This window comes from Onychomys torridus, chromosome 2, assembly GCF_903995425.1.
Source record: "Onychomys torridus chromosome 2, mOncTor1.1, whole genome shotgun sequence".
NCBI lineage: Eukaryota > Metazoa > Chordata > Mammalia > Rodentia > Cricetidae > Onychomys > Onychomys torridus.
Window position 1 is genome coordinate 88,528,270 of NC_050444.1, and position 23,915 is coordinate 88,552,184.

The 23,915-nt window shown below is 38.7% G+C and overlaps 1 protein-coding gene across 1 annotated transcript in view; it reads right to left on the reverse strand.

The window, feature by feature from the left end:
* Megf9 (multiple EGF like domains 9) overlaps window positions 1-23,915 on the reverse strand; it is a 97,550-nt gene that overhangs the window by 37,605 nt on the left and 36,030 nt on the right. Inside the window, exon 2 of the mRNA XM_036178482.1 lies at window positions 12,137-12,338. Within this exon, the coding sequence (XP_036034375.1) occupies window positions 12,137-12,338 (202 nt within the window). The remainder of the gene's footprint in view (window positions 1-12,136; window positions 12,339-23,915) is intronic.

The following is a 23,915-nucleotide window of genomic DNA, read 5'->3' on the forward strand; positions in this document are numbered from 1 at the left end:
TGCTCTCATGGCAAGACAACAATGCTATCAATGTTACCTTTCTTGACCAACCCCAATAATGATTCCACTGACTTTTATTCATAAAATATGAGGTTTAATAAGGAGTCTTTAAAGTATAGAGTTCTCACATGGCTTTTCCCCAATGTGGTAGTGTGAAAGTAATTGGTTCCCATAAACTCATAGGAGTAGCACTATTAGAAAGTGTAGCTTTGTTGGAGTGGGTATGGCCTTTTTGAGAATCGTATCACTGTGGAGGGGGGCTTTGAGGTCTCCTATAGTCAGGCTATGCCCAGTGTCTCAGGTCAATTCCTGTTACCTACAGATCATGTAGAATTCTCAGTTCCTTCTCTAGTACCATATTTGCTTGCACACTGTCATGTCTCACCATGATGATAATAGACTAAACCTCTGAAACTGTAAGTCATCCCATTAAATGTTTTCCTTAATAAGAGTTGCTGTGGTCATGTTATCTCTTCATAGCAATAGAAACCCTAAGGTACCCAACTTCCCCTGATGTTTAGTTAAATATTACATATAACCACAGAACATTGATAGAGACTGAGAAGTTAACACATACTGCTGTGATGGTTATCAACTTGAGTACATCTGGAATGAACTAAAACCCAAGCAGCTGGGTATACCTATGAGGTGGTTTTTTGTTTTTGTTTTTGTTTTTTTGTTTTTTTCTTATTTGCATCATTTGAAGTAGGAAGAACCATTTTTAATCTAGATCTTTTGAGGTGGGACCTTTAATCCAGGCCACACCTTCTGTTGGCAGCCTATATAAAGGACATAAAAGAAGGAAATACTCTCTTTGCCTTCTCCCCCTCACTCTCATTAGCAAGTCTATTCCTTCACAGACATTGGAGACTATTTTTCTCTTAGTAAAGGTTATTATTGCTTTGATAAAACACCATGACCTAAACAACTTGGGGAGAAAAGAGCTTATTTGGTTTATACTTCCATATCACTATTCATCATTGAAAAAAGTCAGGACAAGGACCTAAATAGGGCAGAAGCCTGGAGGCAGGAGCTGATGCAGAGACCATGGAGGGTACTGCTTATTGGCTTGCTCCACCTGGTGGGCTCAGGTATGGTGATATTTTATTTGTGCTGAAATGTGATTTTTGCATGTTAATAAATAAAGTTACCTGGGGGACAGAGCTAATAGCAAGCCATAGCAGAAGTCTGGCAGTGGTAGCACATGCCCTTAATCCCGATCACATGTCAGGCAGATCTCTGTGTGTTCAAGGATACCACCAGCATGGGGACACATGCCTTTAATCTCAATAACAACCATAGAGACCTAGAGATCTGTATGACAGGCAGTGACAAGGAGGTCATGTGGTTCATTTACAACCAATGAGAAGACAAAACAGAAAGTCAAGAAAAAGACATATATACAGGGAGTAGGTCTCTTTTGGAGGGGAAAGACGGCAGTGACAATGAGGGATAAGAAAGGGTTTTAGTCTCAGCTCTTAGCTACTGCTCTGACCTCTTGGGCTTTTAACTCTGCATCCGGCTCTGTGTTTCTTATTTAATAAGACTGTTAAATCTACATTCAGGCTGTTTTCTTATAGAACCCAGGACTACCTGCCCAGGGGTGGCCCCAACTCACAAGGGTCCTCCTACATCAATCACTAGTTAAGAAAATGTCCTACAGGTTTACCTACAGCCTGAGATTTTGGAGGTATTTTCTCAGTTGAAGTTCTCTCTTCTCCAGTAACTCTGGCTTGTGTCAAATTGGCATAAAACTAGCCAGCAAATTACTTCTCCGGGATTCTGGTGTATAATGAAGATCAGGTAAGACATTTAGCCTCATGGACTGAAAAAATACTGGATTCTTGCACCTTCCATTAGTAGACAGCCATTGTTGGACTGTCTAGACCACAGAATATAAGCCATCTAATAAATCCCCTTTAAATAAATATATATAGAGATATAGATATAGTATATCCATATTATATCAATACTTTCTTATAGATTATATTCACATTATATCTCTCTATAAATATCTAATAGTATAATATGTATTTTATGAGTTCTATTCCTCTAGAGAATCTTAATATAACTGCTGATAACTATAGACTTTACTTGGATTTTCCTAAACTTTCCAATCATGTCTTTTCTGCTGCAGGTTCTCAGCCTATCATCTAGAATTTACTAGTCACATCTCAAAGGAGTCTCTCCAAATCTGTAACTTCAATGTCCTTTCTTGTCAGTTATGACCCTGAAGCTTTTGAATAATTTTGGTTAGAAATTCTGCACCAGATTTTTGATTTTTGGAATATGGTTGCTCAAATGGTAAATTTAATACAAATGTCTAAAATGTAAGACACTTCTGGTTTTAAGCATTTTAGAGAAGGGTTATATAGCATGTAGTAACATGTCAGCAGCACTTTCCAAGTCAGGTGGTATTTTCATCTCGGAAGGAAGTCAGGCTATAGAAAAACTCACTATATGTTTATAAAGCTTTAAAATTTCTCTTTTTTACTCTCTTTTTTATTAGCTAAAATTTTCATTTATTTTACATCCTAACCACAGTTTCCCCTCCCTCCTTTCTTCCTGTTCCCTCTCTCCCACTGCCTTCTCTGTGTCCTCCCTATCCACTCCTCCACTGTTTCTATTCAGAAAGAGGCAGGCCTCCCATGGGTGTCAACAAAGCATGGTATATCAAGTTGAAGTAGGACTAAGCTCCTTCCTTTGTATTAAGTCTGAGTGAGGCAACCCAATATGGGGAGTAGGTTCGCAAAAGCCAGTTCAAGCATTAGGGACAGGTACTGATCCAACTGCTGGGAGCCCCACAAATAGATCCACTTTATACAACTGTCACACATATGTAGAAGGCCTAGGTTGTTCCCATGCAGGCCCCCTAGCTGTTGGTCCAGAGTCTGTGAGCTCTTATGAGCCCAGGTTTAGTTGTTTCTGTATGTTCCCTTGAGATGATCTTGACCCCCCTGGCTCATACAATCCCTCCTCCTCCTCAACAGGATTCCAAGAGCTTGGCCCATTGCTTGGCTGTGGATCTCTGCATCTGCTTCCATCTGTTACTGGATGAAGGTTCTATAATGATAATTAGGGTAGTTACCAATCTGATTACAGGAGAAGGCCAGTTCAGGCACCCTCTCCTCTATTGCTAGGAGTCCTAGCTGGGGTCATCCTTGTAGATTCCTGGGAGTTCCCCTGGCACTAGGTTTCTCTCTAACTTTGAAATGCCCCCCCCCATTATTCACAATAGCCAGAACTTGGAAACAACCTAGAAGCCCCTCAACCAAAAAAACAGACAGAGAAAATGTAGTAAATGTACATAATGGAGAATTACACAGCTATAAAAAACAATAACATCATCAAATTTATGTGCAACTAGATGGAACTAGAAAAAAAAATCATTCTGAGTGAGGTAACCCAGACCCAGAAAGACAAACATGATATGTACTCACTCATAAGTGGGTATTAGCTGTAAAGTAAAGGATAACCAGGCTATAATCCATATCTCCAGTGAGGCTAGGTAACAAGGAGGGCCCAAAGAGGGATACATAGATTTCCCTGGGAAAGGGAAATAGAAGAGATCTCCTAGGTAAACTGAGGTGGGGGGGGGTGAGTACAGTGGATGGGACCATGAGGGATTGGGTTGGGCAGGTTGGATGGGGGGAGGGGAAGTGTACACTTTTATGAGGAAGATATTTACCTAGAGATTATTTTTGTGGTTTCTTTCTTTGTAAGCAAGAGAAATTCATGGTTTGTCATTTGGACAGAGGTAGAAAATAACACTGAGGCTGGTCCTCCTAAACTGAATCATTTAACTTAAGTTTCCCTCATTTATGTGAAGTCCCATTATCTGGAGAGAAGGATTTAACAAAACCCTTTGCATTTCAAATGTCTATGAAATGTTCCTCACCCTTAGGGAAGGAGGAGGATTTAAGTTTGTTAGCAAAGATTCTAAAAAATGTTTTTGACCCTGGCAAGAACACAGAGGATATGGCAGTACTGCTGTGTTAACTGAGAAGCTAATTGTTAAGATCTGTAACTTAGAAAGCCCGGTTTAGAGCATCCTTGCAAGAACTTGGCATTAAGGGTTTAAATTCATCCTCCATCAAAATAAAAAGATCACTGCTACCTGTAGGGATCCAGACTAGTAAAATACCATAAAAGAGTGAGCATGCACTAGGTGTCCAGTTGTTAAGGGACCAAGCTGCAATCAGTAATTCCACATATTAGCAAAAAAAAAATCAATGAACTGATAAGAGTCATTCCCTTTACACTTAATGTCATAGGAGGACTGACCCCAGAATTGTTGAACTGTTGGAGAATGGGTGACCTTAAAAGGAAGGGACTGCACTTTCTGCTACTGCATATGAGGGTCAGAGTAATCAAGTAGAAAAATTAATTACAAGTATGATTTTATTCAAACTTTGTGAAACACTGTCAACCATATAAGTTTTTGACTTTCCCACATCTATTGTGTTTGTAAACCAAAGGCCTCCCTCCCTACAAAGAATAACAGCTCTTAAAATTCTTTAATGGTAAAGGGCCCTTGGATTTATATTAAGCAGCACATAAAGAACATGAGTATAGAGGAGCTGTTTGATATTCAACAGCAAGGTCGGGGGAGATTAAAATACCATGGGGTGTAGTGGGTGTAGCAATTCAGGCCCTGCAGCCTGCAACAAAAGAACAGAAAGCACACAGAGAGGGTATAGAACTGAGGAGGAGGCTGGGACTGCAGCACACTTCTATAAATTCAGTTTATGAACACAAACTACACTTACATTTGTTTGCATTAATCCAAAGCATTAATTCCTAGAGATTATGCATAGAAATGTGGCTATTACAACACTTCATCCTTCAAAGTACTCTTCATTTTCTTACTATTCTCTTATTCTTGTTGTGTTACACTTATTTCGACCCTTGTTAATTTTCACTCTGCATTTAACCACTCACTGTTACACATACCCACATTGGATATTGCTACAATACAGTGTTGATCTTACTCCTGCTGTTGAGGATACCTTGCTAAGGAGTTGGTGAGAAGGCTCAGCAGTTAAGAGTGTGTACTATTCTTTCAAAACACTCATGTTCAGTTCTCAGCATCCATGTGAGCCAGCTCATAACCACCTCTAATTTCAACTCCAAGGAATCCAATTTGCACTTCTGGCTTCTATGGAACTGCACTCATGTGCCCAAAACCCATGCAGATACATACATATAATTAAAAAATATAGCTTTAAAAATTATTTGATGCATAAATTTCAATTTATATGGCCTTCTGTGACCCGACCCCAGAAGGACATATCAGATTCATCTCTTATCCCTGCTCCTTTTTCACTTGACATCTATATTGAGTGCATTTCTGTGTCATTAATTATCTTGTTTCCTATTCTAAAAAGGCCTTTTCCACCTTTTTTACTCTGTATGTCTAAATCATTTCCTTTTCTCAAAAACAGGTTAAATGCTACTAACTCAATCAATTGAGCTCTAGTTTTCACAGCTATAACTGATGTTTCCCAGCTTCTTGGTCATTTTAAATAGTTTATCTTCATATTTTGTGGTATGAATCAGTTTTTACTTGAAGCAAATGGTACCTAGGTACTAACTACAACATTTATATGAGCTTGATTTTACCATTAGCATACAGATGAAGCAGACTATTAGAAGCAAAATAAATGATTGTTTAATATTACAATAACAACATTAAAATACTACCGTATTTTATTACATAAAATAAACTGTCTTAAAACTACTGACTTAAACAAGAGGAGTCTGTGATAAGATTTAGAAACAGTAACATGTTTGTTCAACAACAGTGTCAACTCACTGTGACACATTTGTCACAAAGGTCACTAGTGGCTGGGAAGATTTTTTTTTTCTTCCATCCATTTGCTTACAGCTGCTATCTAGTTAATAATTAGATGACTAAGAGGGCAAATTGTGCCTGCCATGAAATGGAGTCTTTAGATACAAAACAGATAACACTTTCCAGACTATATTAGATATGCATTGTCTCCATAACAACATCAGTGTGCTCAGTGCCCATTTCTGAACAAGACCCTCTCTGACCACTTTAGAGTTATAGGTTAGTCTAACCTGTTTTTCTACAAACCTAATGTGTCATTTAGTATAACAAACTTAATATATCTCTTAAAACATAAACTATCTCACAATGTATAAATGCTTATTGAGACAAATAATCAAAGAAACAGTACGAGTTTACATACCTTCTTTTTACCACTATGATTATTTTTTAAAATTCTACTTACAAGAAAAAGTATATTGAAGGATAAAAAAATACTTTAAACTTGAGATTGGTGACTTATAGGAATAATAATTGGCATACTGAATTATGTTATAAAGTGCTGTTTTATTTTTTCCACAAACAGCATAAAATATAGTATCTTTATGCATACTGCATTTGCAAACCTGAATTCAGTTCTCAGAACCCACATTACATGGTTGACAGCCACTTGTTAGTTCAACGCTATAGGTACCAATACTGTTTTCTGAATTCCACAGGAACCTGTACTCACATGAACACATGCATGCATACACATATACTTTAAAATAAACCTTCTCTAAAAATAATAACAGAATATTTCTTGAATCTGTCAGAGAACATATAGGAAAGTGTTAACCAGACATCTCTACCTGAATTTCCAGTCATTTTAATATCTACATGATTAAAACAAAACAGCATCACTACCTTCTTTCAATTACCTTAAGTCTATTTTTTCATCTAGCAATTGAGTATTATTCTACTTCTATGCCCAAGCCAGAAAGACACATGGTAGTCATTTCCCATTCACTTCACACATTCAAAGCAACCATTTAACCCTTAAATTAGTTCCTTCTCTGTGCTTTAGATATGGCCTTATCTTCTCTTGCTTAAATTGTTAAATAGCTTTCTGTTTAACAGAAAGAGCATGTACTGTTCTTCCAGAGAAGACTTTCCTAATGGTCTTTTTGCTTGTACTGCATACTCTTTCTGTTCATCAGACGGCTGGCAGAAGATTTTTCTAAAAAGCAAATCTCATATTACCTCCCATTCAACCATATTTAGTGAATGTGATGGCACACTAGCTCCTTCATAGTCTGGCTCTGTTTATTCTTCATTCATCTATTCAGTTTATTCACCAAATGCTTATTGTGTGTTCATTATAGCCACGCTTTAGAGATACAACAGAAAATAAACAGACAAGAGTTCTATTTTCTATTCAACCCTTCCTTATTACCATTACCAATCTTTGTCCTCAAGAAATAGTGAAGCTTTCTTTTCATACAAATTTCTATTTATCAAATTTCAATTCAAATGTGACTTCCTCTCCTAAGACCTTCCTGAATTAACTTGCACACTCTGCAAGCTCTAACATTTGGTTTTCATAGCTACCCTTCTACTTATTTGTGAGTTTCTTGAGAACAGGGATAATACCTTTTGACATGGCCAGCAAATGTAATGTCTGTATTACAAGAAACAATGGGTGGATGAAATGACAAAGCTTTCCACATTGCTGTTTTTAGTGATCAAATAGCTTTCTTTTTAAATGTTTTAGAACTACATAATAAAGTGGTAATTTTGTACCAGCTGTGACTTCCAAATATTACACACAAAAATGATTTTCTGTGCCCTATATGGACATAAGCCTTGGAGGGGTTCTGGCATCTTTCTATTTGAAATTAATTTTGACCTTTGTTTATGACATATTTAACATTTTCTTTCTGACCTGGAGCATCTTCCTATAATTGAAAAAGCAAAGTAGTAAGTATTTCAAGATATACTATATAGCAGCAAACATAGTTTTAAGGAGAGGAATATATTATATCATCATAGAACTTACTTTATTACAGTCACTTAAAATAACAAACCATGTAGCATAATCTATTATGGATATTTATAAATGGTGGATATATTTAATTATTTGCATATAAAGTCAGAGATTCAGGGTATTACTAGCAGAGTGCTTTTTTTTTTTTTTGTATAAAACAGTGTCTCTTATTTATCAAAGACCAAAATGTGAATTAGAGAAACACTAGAAATGGGATCCAAAATATAAAAAATAAAAAAGTTCAGATGTTGCATACCAACTTTTTCCAATTAAATAGACTGGAACACCAATGCTGACCTGAGGGGGTGACCTTCTGTCAGTACATAGAGGACTTTGTGTTTGCATACAAAGACATTGCTCAACCCACATCTGGCTCCTAGAGCCAAAATCTACCCTCACTGGAGCAACTCCCACTGAAACATATGGACAGAAAGAATGGGAAAATTAATTTTTAAAAAGTCAGTTGTTTGTTCCATAGGCCTTCAATGTGTGAGAGAGTCAGGTCAGAACTCTTTTTCTATTCATTGTTAATGAGAACAGAGAGGTCAAGACAAAAGAAGATTTTAGCAGGCATTAAGGAGATGAGATTTCTCATCTTGTATTATTTTGGGAAATATCTCTAGAATTCTGGGTCATCTCCCCACAATAAGGTCTTATCTCTCTACTTCCCTAAATCAGAATCCAAAACGGCACATCTCAGCTCCTCTGGTAGCTAAAATGCTCTGCTTATAAATCAGGCTTACAATTAGAGACATTCTTTTGTGTTACTTTCTATTTAGCAGTCTATGTCCTTAGTCTTATGAAGATTATATGTTTCCTGATAAGAACAAAAGTATATTTTTACTCTAAAGTGATAATGCAATTAGAAAGCAACATAAGCATCATAGAAGACTAATTCACAGGGCTGATCCTTACTTCCTAAATTTACTAAACCTACACTGGAATTAGCTATGATTTAGCATAAGTTACTTCACCAGGATCAGGATCTGATTACCAGAAGACAACTGGAAGGAATTCCTTCACAATTCAAGTACTCTATCTAGCATTAGTAGTCAAGCATTAGAGCTCAAAAAGACAATGCTCACTCTCCTGGTTCTGAGAAAGCATGTATCATCACAGTAGACAGGAGGATGTACTCTAGCTCTAGAAAGTAGGTATTCTAGCAACAACTCTATTTTACTAGCTACTACCCAGGCAAATGTTCAAAGCTGCAATTTAACAAGAATGGCAATGCTAGTGTCTACTTCATATATTTGAAATGTGGATTAAATGAATTAACTGTGAAGGTCACAGATAATTGTTTAGCATGTATTCAATTAATTTTGATAGTTTTTTCTATAATATAGGATGTCAGTTTTCAATGCTATAATTGGGTTTATGACAAAAGGAAAAAACAGTTTTGTTTTTCTTTACAATGAATAAGTTCTCTTGTAACTTGCTAACAAGACCCCCCCCCCCACACACACACACACTTTTGTTTTTGAGACAGGGTTTCTCTGTAGTTTTGGTGCCTGTCCTGGATCTCTCTCTGTAGACCAGGCTGGCCTTGAACTCACAGAGATCTGCCTGGCTTTGCCTCCCAAGTGCTGGGAGTGTACTACTACCATCAGGCTAGGACTTTATCTTCTACTCATATCCATGCATGGCTGACTTAATCCTTCTCCTTTGTGAGACACTAATTCTATTTCTCATTTTTAAAACAAAACCAAAACAAACAAATCAGATTTAATTCCTAGAGTTATTGAATTATTGAGCTAAACCCATATACGTCTCACAATGTAAATATATGCATACCACACAAAAATTTAATTCTCATGGATATCCTTCATCTTAAATATATTGATCATATTTTATAAATTAAAACACTGAGGTTCAGAAATTACATATATCTTAATCAAGTTATTAAGCTAGTCATCAAATTATCAGCTTGTTAGCATTCTGTTTTTTAGAATGGTAGGTGTGTTGGCCTGAGGATATAATTTTGTGGTAAAGTGCCTGTCTAAAATGGACAAGATCCTAGGTTCAGTCACAAGTACCACAATAAAAGTGAGGAGTTTCTAAATATGACTTGTTTGGGAATATGGTAAGAAAGTTATATATGAGGCCAGTCATAGTGGTGCATATTTTTAATTCCAACACTTGAGAGGCAGAGGCAGAAGTGACAGACACAGATGCAGCAGAGACAGATATATCTCCATGAGTTTGAGGAGAGCCTGGTTTAAGAGTTCCAAGCCAGCCAGGGCTACATAGTGAAACCTTGTTTAAAAAATAAAAGAATATAGTCTCAATCTCAAAAACAGAGTATCAGTCTTCTCATTATAAGTAGCATGTGGGCATGATGCTAAAGCCAGGACTTGCACTTGGAAGGCCTAATGTGGAATTTCTTTTCTGCCATTTAATAATTTAATATCTTTGTGACATACTAACCTACATATGAAGAGTTGTTAAGAGGATTAAGACAATATAAACTTTGAAGATACTAAACATCATAAACATTCATTTGCTGGGGAGGCTGTGAATGTGTTGCTCTGATTGACTGATAAATAAAATGCTGATTGGCCAGTAGCCAGGCAGGAAGTATAGTATAGGCAGGATAAGCAGAGAAGATAATTCTTGGAAGAGGAAGACTGAGTTGGGAGTTGCTAGCCAGAGACAGAGGAAATATGATGTGAAAGTACTGGTAAGCCACAAGCCACGTGGCAACTTACAGATTGATAGAAATGGGTTAATATAAGATATAAGAACTGGATAGCAAGAAAACCTGAGCCATTAAACCAAACAGTTTAAATAATGTAAGTGTCTGTGTGTTTATTTGGGTCGACTGGCTGCGGCCCCAGGTGGGACTGGAGATAACTCCAGCAACATTCATTATTGTTGCATTTCAATTATAAACTTCTCGGTCAAATTCATTTCAATATTAATACAAGCACATTATATAATATTGTATAATAACACAATGGTTTATAAAGCATTTAAAATATGTATTGGTAAACTGTAAGGCATATTTTAAACCAAGGAGCTATAAAAGTTCCTTTAAAATAATCCAAAATAAGGAGCATGGTATAAATATAATAAAAATACATTTATGCATGTATGAAATTCTCAGAGAATTAAAGTATTATTTCAAAAAATTCCCTCAATTAATTTAATAATGTTCCTATGAAACAAATATGAATTTCTTGATTTGTGTGTGCTAAACAATTTATATATACCAACTCATTTAGCTTTTATAGCAGCCTTGAGAAGAAACTGAGTCACTGAAATGAGAGGAATTGCTTGCTCACAGCACAGTGCAGCTCAGAAATGGCTCCAGACTCTGGGCCCATACCCAGGTTACATTAACTCTAAAGTTTATGCTCTTGTCACTGTGTAAGGCTGGTTCATCAGCTTTTTGGCTTGAGGTTCACAAAAAGCTAGGTATTCACTCATACAAGGTAAAAAAATAACTACTTTCATGTAGTACAAAGCAAATGTCAGATAACATGGTATGGTACCAAAAGATTAAATCACCTCCAAATAGAAGATAGTTTAATTTGGTATCTTTCCCCCTTCCTCCCCATCCAAGAATAAAGTCTATTATCCACTCATTTAAAAAGTTGGACTGATTTGGTGACTCAATGGGTAGGGGTGCTTTCCACTAAGCATAATGACTTAATATCATTTTCCAGGACCCATACAAATAGAGATCCAACTTCTATAAGTTGTTCTCTGAACTCTACATGAATGCAATGGCACCTCACACACACACAATAAGAAAGCAAAACAAAAACAAACAACAACAATAAAAAGTATTTGCAAATTTGAGACTTTTGGTAATAGAAAAAAGTAAATCAAGAATATGTTTCCTTAATCTCCCAGCCACATATTAATAAATACAATAAAGATGTTCCACTAGAAATGTCTGAAAGGGAACCCCTTCCAGTAAACAGACTCCTTCATCAATAGTTTTTTTCAGGAAACTTAGAGAGAAACTATTACAAAGCCCAGGTTCACTTAAAGAACTCAAGCAGAAAATGAAAGCTTTATAATTCTGGCACTAAATATAATATACAAAGTGACAGAATTAAAGTATATAAAACATTTTATAAATCTATGACACAGTGGCTTTCCTCTTTAAATGACTGAGTCTCTACAGCAGAAACCTTTGTTTTTTATTCTTTATATATATACATATATATATATATATACACAAGCATACACATACACACACCTACACACACACACCCATAATCTTAGCCATCTTCATTCCCTACTCTCTTTCTCCTACATTTTTCCTTACTAAAATACAAAGGACTTCACCTCCACCCTCTGCTGCTTACCTGTTGCAGAGGATGCTAAGAGAGCCATGTGGACTGCAGAGACATGGCAGGCAGAGACCAACAGTGTGATTCAGGTAAAAGCCCTCTTTGCAGGTTTCACAGTGAAGACCCTGATAACCTGGATGACACTCACACTGCCCTGATGTCTGGTTGCAGCGCTTCACATCCAAGCTTCCAACCTCAGAACAGTTACATATATACTCTGAAAAGAGAAGGAAGGAGCCATTATCAAACCCTCATTTTTGTTAATAAACGTTTGTGACAAATTTGTAAGGCCAGATAAAATTAACTCTAGTTTTGACTTCCTATATTGTTCAGATTATTTAAATCTTCATTCCCAAATAGGGATAAACTGGGTTAAAAAAAAAAAAAAGGATATTTGTGAATAGTTAAGGTACTATATATAAAATGGCATTGTAATAATAAAAATTTAACTTAGCATTAGTTAACTAATCTTAACACTATTCTTTATTATTTAAAAAATTATCAGATAGCAGCAAATCCGGAGTCTTAGATAGAAAGTTATAAAGGTGTCTAGTTCTGTATTTTCTAGAAAGAAAAATAAGATTTAAAAATAGCATATCCACATAAGTAAACACAAAGGAGTCCACACAGAATCTCGATTTGGCCACCCCCCCCCCCCCAATGCTTTCTCAGTTCCCAAGCCTAGATACCAGTTCATTTCTTCCCATTTCCTTTGAATCTGAGGAAGTAATGAATATACTAGTGGATAACTTGTTTTCTTTTGTATATTTCAAGCATGGATGGTGAACTATAAACCCTAACATCTTTAGTCCCAAGATTAGGGAAAGGAATCAGCTTTACCTCAAAATCAGGACTCTTTATTTTTGGCCTGGGGGATTGTAAACTAGTGGTACATTTTCCTAGCATGTGTGAGGCCCTGAATGCAAGCCATAGTAAACACACACACATACTTTGGGTATGTGGGTAGTCTTTTTGAATATAATGAAGCCACATTCAGTAGTCTGCAAAGCTGTCATGGAAAGACCTCTCTGCTGGACCAAAATTGACCAAAACAAAAACATCTTTCTTCTGGAATTTGGAAAAATTCAACATACATCCAACACTTCTTGCTGGACCAAGTTTCATTACACGCTTATCTAGACAGAAATGTCTAAAGAAAAATAAAGGCAAAGAAACTCTACAATAAATAAATACTGCAAGTTTTATTATTTTTTTACTAATAAAGTATTTCTATTAAAAATGAATCTGTGTTCTCAACAAATTACATATAATTAGCAGTATTTTATTTATTTTTTAAGACATGTCTTTTTGTTAAATTATATTATTATTTTATGTATATGTGTATTTTGTTTGCATGTATGTATGTTCACCACAAGTATGCCTGGTGCCTGCTGAGGCTAAAAGAGGCTCAACCCCCTGAGACTGGAATTACAGACAGGTGTGAGCCTCCATATAAGTGCTAGGAATCAAACCTAGTCTTCTGGAAAAGGAGCCAGTGCTCTTAACTATTGAGTTATATCTCAGCCCCTGCCCCCATTAGCAGTATTTTTTAAAAAAAACTAATCTAAAAACCTATATATTTTTAAAATTCAGTATCTTTTTAGTAGAGTTCTAATGGGTAAACCTTCAACGTCATGATAACTGGTTATTTATTATTTCTATGGAGTAAATCCAATGTTTTCATTATTCCCTAAAAATACTCATTAAGCCTATCTCTGAATATTTGTTCATTTTGTGTTACATTCTGGAAGGTTCTCTCACATAATCAAATTCTATCTCCTATTTCAAGAAAAAGCTGAAATTTACTTTAATACTGTGAAACAAAAATACTACATATTTCCTTTAACTCTCATGTGAGAGAAATTTAAAGAGACAGTGAGGCAAAAAGACTATAGAGACAGTGAACTAAGGTTTAAATTCCTGCCTTCTTAGTTACTAACTGTATAGTTTTAGGCAAGTTACTCTACTTTGCTTTCCTTTTTGCATCTGTAAATAGTGCAGAATAATAGCTTTTGTATTACAGCTCCAAAATGGGGCCAGAAATACTGTTATAACTAATGTAAGAGTAAGAAAACAGTGGAAAGTGATACCACATAAAATAGTTCCAATGTAACTCAGATGTTAGATTCATAGGCCACAGATTTGTTATGCGCCATGGGTAGGACTATTTTTGGACAATGTATGGAAAACAGAATTAGTACTACTACAATTGCCTATATGTAATGGGTTATATATATATATATATATATATATATATATATATATATATATATATATATATGCCTATGATATAGTGATGAGAATAGAAGAATTTAAGACAAGAGTTTTTAAGGAGAAGGAAAAATGAATATATATTGATTAGAGACCTTTGGTATTATGGTGTTAGGTCATGCTAACAGTAACAGAGTGAGTGGCAAATATTTAAGCCAAAACGACCAATCCAATGGTAGAAAAGACAATGATGTTATATCATGATAATCTCCCCAAAACAGCCAAGGAACAGAAGCTAGAGCAAATATGACAGAGTATATGCATCTTTTAAATTATAGCTCAGAATTTTGGGCTTTATCTCAGAGATGATCCTCAAATAAAAATGGCAGATGCCAAACAAAAGACGAGCAATTGCAATAAATATGAAACACTGTGAGCATCCATTACATTATGGGAAGTTAATTTGTTAGCTAGTAAGAAAAATTTCAGACCTTTTACAATTCTAGACATTCATGTGGAACCATAGGAGTTAATGCAGAAATAGTGTAATCCCCTTAATGGAAAACTCTATGAAAATGAAAAAAGGAAATTTCAGTTGATAAAATAATAGGAAGGCCCTGTTGTAGCCCAAGGCAACAGAGGAAGTACTGACTTTCAATGAGGTGGAATCATAGACATCACAGTAACACAAAGGGGCTATGGCATGATTAATGGCTAGTTACCCAAGTTACCAGTGCAGACACTAACGGAAATGAAATAACAGAGGCTAATCACAGACAGTATGAAAAGTTCATTCAGTTTCCTAGGAGTGAATATGGAATACTGTTTGTCAAGTGAGTAGCAGATTATATTCCAAAACCTTGAAATTCTAGTGAAAAATCCTACAGAGACATAATTAGAAGGAGTGATGCAAATACTCACAGACAAACTACAATATTAGGGAACCTTCTGTTGTCTGGTTTCTGAAGAATAACATAATATAGTGATTTGAACCCTGAAAAAACAAAACCTAAAATCTGGTACCAAACTGCTTTAAGCATTTGAGAACAGAAACATAAAGGCCCAGAGAAAGACAAATTCCCCACAGACCTTGAATTTATGGGATGATTTTGATGCAAAAGTATTATGGAGTCATTGAATCTACACCCAATAGCACATTTCTTCAAGTTTTAAAAGTCCCTCTACCCAAAGATCTGGAGATGAAACCTCCCTGACTTTCAAGGGAGATTTTTTTCCTTCTCTTAAGTCTCTTCTTCATATGCAAACACCTATTCCAGAAGGACATTTTATTTATATATATATATATATATATATATATATATATATATATATATATATAAAATTAATATAAACCTGACTTCTTGGGGGCCTTCTATATACTGGACATACTTTTCTCTCTATCTAACTTTAATAACTTATGTCTTTGTTTGGCTGGGAATACCTACAGCCCAAGCTGCTCTACAGGCTATGGCAGGAGGATTATGAGTCTGAGGCCAACCTGGACAAATTAGTGGGACCTTATCTCAAAATAGCGAAAAGGCTAGGGATGATATAGTTCATAAAGGGGATTTTGCCTAGAGTACATGAGGTCCTGGATTCAGTTCCCAGTACCACACATACAGAGGTAAATTATACCCTTTAGAGTACTTTCAGTGTTTTTTGATATCTGCAGCTGGGAAGTACAAGCATGAGTATCAGGAGTTCAAGGCCAGCCTTGGCTGCATAGCAAGTTTAGTGCTAGCCTGAACTACCTGAGTCTTTATCTCAAAAATTAAATAAACAAGCAAACAAAAAACAAAAAACAAAACCAAAAAAGATAGGTGTGTGTGTGTGTGTGTGTGTGTGTGTGTGTGTGTGTGTGTTCTAATACTGCTAGTATATCCTAGCCAATGAATGCCCGTTTCCTATGCTTCCTTTTAAAGTTCTTTCTGAATGTTATAAATCTTATAATTAATGGTGATGTCCAAAGGCTCAAGCAACTTTATACAACCATGTGTTAGCCCTTCCTTACAGAGGAAAAAGAACGATAAAAGCAGTAAACCAAAGATCTGAATAAGAAAATGAAAAACTGCCTTTGGTCTATTTACTATGCAAATTTCTGAGTAAAGAAAATTTTAAATTTATAATCATAAAATAAGCATTGCATTCAAACATAGGTACCAAGAAATATACTTGTAATTAAGAAAAACTTAAGTTTTGGATCATAATGGCTACTGTGTAGAGAGAGGACAGGGTGAAAGATGAAGATCCCCAGGAGTCTGGTCCCCCTTTCATATATTTATTTACTTCTGAGAATTTTTTAAAAGTCCAACTTGATTCATACAAAGACCAAGAAGATGTATTTAAATATAGTAACTTTAGGTGCAGTCAGTCCACCTACCATACAATGTTACCACTGTTTTCAAGAAGCCTGCAAAAACCATCTCTCGTTTCTCAAACTAAAGAAGGAAGGGGAGAGGACTGTCAAAATCCAGGACTATTCCATTGAATAACACCTATACATCAAGTGAAACTTTTTTTTTCTAACTTAATAGTTCTTTTATTTTTATACTTTAAAAGTGTTGTCGCCATCTCCTGGCCTCCCTGCTTTTGAGAAGTATATAGCTTGTTTTTCTTTGTTATGTTTTGTTTTTTTGTTTTGTTTTGTTTTGTTTAGCTCTTATTGATTTTTTGTGGATTTCACATCATGCATTCCAATCATACTTATTCCGCTGGCCCCTCGAATCCACCCTCTGCCATTGCAAACACCCCCCCCCACACACACACACACTAAACAAAACAAAGTTTAAAAGAAAAACCCCAAACCAAACAAAACAAATAAACAAATAAACAACAACACAAAGAAGAATCTTTATGTGGAAGCTGTGGTATAGCCCATTGAAACACACAGTTTACCCTTTAGTCTCTTCATCTCTACTTGCCAAGTGTTCATTACATGAGTCACTGGTCTGGCTTGAGGCCTCTGGTTTCTGCTACACCACCAATAATGGGCTCTCACTGGGGCTTCTCTTGGAAATCCTGGTGTCCTGTGACATGGAGATCCTGCTGTTTTAGATCTGTAGGTTCATCCCCTTCACATGTTCCAACAGTTCACAGATTGGGTGGATGTGAGGGTGGGCCAACTCATAGTCCTGGTTCTGGGCTGGGGTGGTAGCTGGGTTGGTCAGCTTGCTAGCTTTCTCTCATGGTCACTACCTAGACGAGCTCTCCAGCTAACTAGTAGCCTCAGCTAGCTCACTCAATGCATCCTACAGCAAGGAGCTGGGCTACTTCTCCTGCTCTCTGGTCCTCAGATCCGAATTCCCCTTATTTACATTGCCGGGGGCCAGCTCTACTGTTTTGTCCAAGCAAGGTACAGTACTCTCTCTCCCACTTGCTGTAGGGGGCATAAGGGGGCATGGAGGAGTTGGAAGGGTCAGCTCTCCTGCTCTCATGTCCTTAGGACTGGCTCACCTGAGACTGAAAATAGGGTCAGCTCTAGCATGCTGCCCAGGTAGGGTCCAGGGACCGCTCTCCTGTGTGCTGTATCTGGTGTCGGGCAGGGCTAGTTCTTTCACTCTTGTGACTCTGGGGCCAGCTCTTTCCCTTCCTACAGGTAGTAAGGTGCAGAGGGGGAAGGCACCTTTCTCTCACCCATGCTACCACATAGCAGACAAAGGGTGGGGTGAGGGTGGGAGTGGGGTCAGCTCGGTTGTTCTCATGTCCTCTGGGCTGGCTCACCTGCATTCCTGACAAGTGTCAGCTCTAGTGTAGTGCCCAGGTGGGAAGCAGAGGCTGCTTTCTCATATGCTGCAGCAGGTGAGGGTCATGGCTAGCTCTCCCTCTCTTACAACCCTAGGGTCAGCTCTTTCACCTGCCACAGGTGGTAATGGGTGATAGGGGGGCATCTTTCCCTCATCTATGTTAACACATGGCAGACAGCAGGGGTGAGGTCACCTCTCCTGCTCTCAATCCCTGTGTCACCCATCACAGGGTAGGCTCTAGTGTGCTTCCCTATGATGAGGGGTGGGACCATCTTTCCCAAGTGTGTGTGTGTGTGTGTGTGTGTGTGTGTGTGTGTGTGTGTGAGAGAGAGAGAGAGAGAGAGAGAGAGAGAGAGAGAGAGAGAGAGAGAGAGATTGAGAGAGAGAGAGATCTCCCCTGAAGGCTTGGGCCAGCTCACCTACTGCAATATCCAGCTAGGGGCAGGAACAGCCATCTAAGATCAGAGAAGAGCAGGGATGGTTCAGCACAGCATGGTTCCAAAGTCCCCCATGCTAACACTGGCCATGGACATCACCACAGACTCCAGCTGTAGCAGGACAATGGGACCAGACATGGCCCTTAGCAACAGCTCAAGTCCAGATGCCAAGATGGCCCCAGTGGCAGGCCTCTTAGATCAGCACAGTCCTGGCAGTAGCATAGTCCCTGGGCATCAACCTGGTCTCCGGTGGCTGGCCAGACCCTGGGCATCTAGAGTCCTTGGTGGATACCACCCTAGACTCTAGCCTTTGCAGGGCCACAGAACCAGACATGGCCCTAGGTAGCAGCCCATGCCTCGATGTCTCCATGGCTCCAGGTGGCAAGATTAGCCACCCAGTTCAGCATGGCCCTGGGCACAGCACAGTTCTCAGACACTGACATGGTCCAAGGTGGCTGACCAGATCTTAGTCCTCCACATGGCCTTCGGTGACAACAGGATCCTGGGACATCAACTAAGACCCTGGCTACTGCAGGGCCACAGACCCAGATATGCAGCAACCCAGACCTGGATAAAACCATGGCTCCAGGTGACAGTGTAGGCCATTCTGATCAGGATGTCCCTAGTGGCAGCATGGCTCTTAGACACCCTCATGGCCATAGGTTATGATACAGACCCTGGGCATCTATGTGGCCTTTGGTGGCAATAAGGGCCATAGACATCAATACAAATCCTGGCTGTGGTAGGATCATGGACCCTGTCATGGTGCTAGGTATCAGTCTTGCCCAGATGTCACCATGGTCCCATGGCAGCACAGACCATCTGGACTGGCATAGCCCCTGCAGCAACATGGCCTCAGATACCAACATGGCTCCAGATGGTAGCCTAAACCTCCAGCATTGGCACAGTCTTCATGGTCTCAGGAGCCACAGACATCAATATAGACCCTCAATGTGGCTAGGCCATGGACCCAGACATAGCTGTTGGCTACAGCCCTGGTGTGAACAATATCATGACCCTAGTTGTCATCCCTGGCCATCCAAATTGGCCTAGCACTGGCAGCAACACAGCCCTTGGGCACCAACATAGTCACAGGTTGCACCCAGACCCAGGGCACCCAGATTGGCATGGTACCCAGGGACGACAGGAGCCACAGACATTAACTCAGGCCCCCTCAGCTGCTCCAGGGCCTAGAATCAATACCTGTCCCAGATATCTCCCTAGACTCTAGTGGCCAGCTGGCCACTCATGTCTGCCCATTCTTCGCCACGCTCACCTCTCCAGATCCACCTCTCCCCATCCCACAAACCATTCTGCCTTTCCCTCTCTTCTATTTCCACAGCCTGTACTCTGTCACCACAATGGTGCCCAACCACCCAGTGCCAGGGCTTTTGGTTGGGTCACAGGTGGTGCTTGGTTGAATACTGCCTGCCCCAGCCATAAGGGATGGCATGGAGCTGTTGCCATTCCTCTCTCCTCTGCCCTGGGAAAGAGACTTCTGGGAGTACTTGGTATGATGGTACCTGATTGCCTAGCACCTCTCCTGGTTGCTTGTGGCCCCTACAGACACAAAAGTGTGGGGCAGGGGGTGCCATCTGTGTCAATTTCTGGTTTAGGGCACAACAAGTGATTCTTAAAAACTACAAAACACCTGGGGCCCAGCTGAGAATCTCTGCATCCACTTCTATCAGTTATTGGATGAGAGTTCCAGCATGACCATTAGGGAGTTTGGCCAACTGATCACCAGACTAGGTCAGATCAGGCTTTCTCTTGACCATTGCCAGCAGTCTACAGAGGATGTATCACTGTGGATTTCTGGGGACCTCTCCAGCACTCTGCCTCTTCCTGTTCTCATGTGGTCTTCATTTATCATGGTCTGTTATTCCTTGTTCTCCCTTTCTGTTCTTGATCCAGCTGAGATCTCCTGCTCCCCTAAGCTTTCTTTCCCTCAAACCTTGCCCTTCATTACTCCCACTGCTGTCCAGGTTGTTCATGTAGATCTCATCCATTTCTTTGTCATTGGGTGATCCTTGTGTCTTTCCTAGGGTCCTGTTTTCTAGGTAACCTCCCTGGAGTTGTGTAGCAGTCTAGTCATCTTTGTTTTACATCTAGTATCCTACTATGAGTGAGTACATGCCATGTTTGTCCTTCTGAGTCTGGGTTACCTCACTCAGGATGATTTTTTTCTAGATCTATTTGCCTGCAAACCCCATGATGTCATGGTTTTTCTCTGCTGAGTAGTACTCCATTGTGTATATGTACCATATTTTCTTTATCCATTCTTCAGTTGAAGGGCATCTAGGTTGTTTCCAGGTTCTGGGTATTACAAACAATGCTGATATGAACATAGCTGAGCAAATGCCCTTGTGGTATGATTGAGCATTCCAGGTGGAGCCTCAGGAGTCCAATTGTTGAGAGAGAGGAGGAACTGTAGGAGTGTGAAGTGTTGAGACCGGGATTGGAAAAGCACAGGGACAAATAGCCAAACAAATGGAAGCACATGAATTATGAACCAAGGGCTGTGGAGCCCTCGGCTGGATCAGGCCCTCCAAATAAGTGAGACATGAGTAGCTTGAACTGTTTGGGAAGCGCCCAGGCAGTGGGACCCCGACCTGTCCTTAGTGCATGAGCTGGCTGTTTGGAACATTGGGCTTACACAGGGACACTTTGCTCAGCCTGGAGGGAGGGGACTGGACCTTCCTGTGCTGAATCCACAGGGTTGAGTTGAATCCCCAGGGGAGTCTTGGCCCTGGAGGAGGTGGGGGTGGAGGGGAGGGGCTGGGGTGAGGATGGGGGTGGGGGCGAGGGCAGGAGGGGGGAGGACGGGGGAACCCATGGCTGATGTGTGGAATTAAAACACAAATATAATAAATAGAAAAATAAAAGGGTTAGAAACAACTGCTTAAAAAACAAACAAACAAACAAACTACAAAACATACTTTGACCATAGGCCTGACTTCCTAAAGGTATGGTGTTTTCAAAATGTACTTTTTTTTTTTTTAATTATGACTATGTTTCATTTTTGTATATTTGGAGAAAAGGAATCTTGGGAAGGCTTCATTGTAATGAAAAGGAACAATCAACTGTTTTTTACTTGTATAAGGGGTTACTAGCATAGCATTGATATTCAAATTACATTTCATGCTTATGTTATACTAGGTTAGGTTATAAATATTTTAAAATCTTGGAAACAATGTTAAAACTGATGAGTTTCTTGAGATAAAGCAGGCTTCACAGAAATGTGGAAAGTTTAAAAGCCATTGCTTGTAAAGAAAAGCTCTAAGATTAACTTTTTATAATAAAGATGTATCCACAAAACTTCCCAGCCACAATTTTCTACAGTAAAACATTTAATTTATTTTATGGTAGACATTTGAGAATAAAGGAACAAACTTTTTGTAGAAAATTTTCTGTCTCACAGTGAAAACTATGTTGTTAGTGTGGCTTACCCCTGTCTCACTGCCAGATTCCACAGTTCAAGGACAATTCATCTAATTAATGGGACAAGATGACAAAGTCTAAGAAGGTAACAGCTAGCTTTACTACTAATAATGAAATGCTATCACCAGTCATTGAGCATGTGCTACATATATCAGACATAACATTAGAAACACCACGAATGGGCTCCTTTGTTATCCACTACCATCTTGAGACATAGGTGTAGATGAACAGTCTTATTAAATAAGAAACACAGAGCCAATTGCAGAGTTAAAAGCCCAAGAGATCAGAGCAGTAGCTGAGAGCTGAGACTTAAAACCTCCTTTCTTATCTTTAGCTGCCACTGTCGTCCTTCCCCTCAGAAAGAGGCCTACTTCCTGTGTGTCTGTCCTTTATTGACTTTCTGTTCTGCCTTCTCATTGGTTGTAAACCCAACCACATGACCTCCTCATCACTGCCTGTCTATACAGACCTCCAGGTCTTCTAAGGTTGGTATTGAGATTAAAGGCGTGTGCTACCACTACCTAACCTTTATGTTTAATATTATGGCTGTTCTGTCTCTGACCCCAGATAAGTTTATTAGTGTGCACAATATTTTAGGGAACACAATACCAACCACCACCACACATAGGGATCTTGACTGAGAAATCTGATATTCAGAAAAAAATAAATCATATAACTAACCAGGACCAGAGAAATTAAGAAATACCATCAGACAAAGCCATAACCACCTAAAGTAATACTTTAGGGCTAGCTCTGTGCCGTTTGATGAGTCTTAAGTGCTCTGATTCTCATCTTCCACCACAAAAAAATTAAGTAAATAAAAGGTCAAATTATCTATGGTTACATGTATTGCCTCTGGCTTATAAAAACTTGCTTTATAATCTAGAAATTGGCTTAAATAGTAATCCCAGTAAGTCTGAAAATACTTTTCTTTATGAAATGCTAATGATTTTATTTCCAGTTTCATGAACACAGACTATTTCTCTTCCTCCATTTTATAACCACTTAACTTGCTCTCCAGTTTCAGACTGTCTAGCTCCTTCAAGATGAACTGTCTTCTCCAACTCTGCTGTTTACCATATCCTCTCTCAGCTCTTTCCATGATTCTTCCCTCTCTTCACTTGCCTCCATTTACACCTTTTCAATCTTTCACTTTTTATAGATTCTGCCTTCAGATATGGACTCTAAGCCTAAAATATATTATTTTTAATAACCTGTCCCATTTAACAATAATTCACCTTCCAAATAAAATTTCTCAAGACAAAATAGATTGTTTCCTTTTTTTAAATACCATGTGTTCTTTCTTTAATGCTCTGTAATCTTTTCTGAACTACTGAAAATGCTCTCTCAAAAAATTAATGATGCAAAACATCAGGCTTCCTAAGGCATATACCACTTTAACCTTTGATTATTTTTTTCTTTTTTGTGGGTAGAGATATTGAACCCAGAGCCTCACACATGCTAAGGATGTGCTCTCCATTACTAAGCTATACTCACACCCGCTCTTTCCTTTCTGGGTCCTTTCTTCACTTAAGTCTCTAACAATTCTTTGAGTATTCACTGAGAACTTACCATGTTAATTCCTTTCTTTTTGCTTGTCACTTACAATAATGATTCCCAATGAATTTTGCCGGTGTCTATACCTGTTTTGCACTGTGATGCTAGTTTAATTTCTCATCAAAAGATCGTGTCTATTGGAAACTCCTGATCTGGCCTTATGAATATGTCACAAGTGAGGTAACAGTTCCAAACTGGTCTCAGAGCACCTCACATGTTCTGCCTTCATTAGTTTTAGACCCAGTTGCCACTGAGAAACCTGAGCTAAACAACTATACAATAAGAAATTCTGCTGGGCTGTGGTGGTGCACACCTTTAATGTTAGCACTTGGGAGGCAGCACTTTGGAGATCTCTGTGAGTTGAGGCAAGCTTGGTCTTCAGAGCAACTTCCGGGACAACCAAGG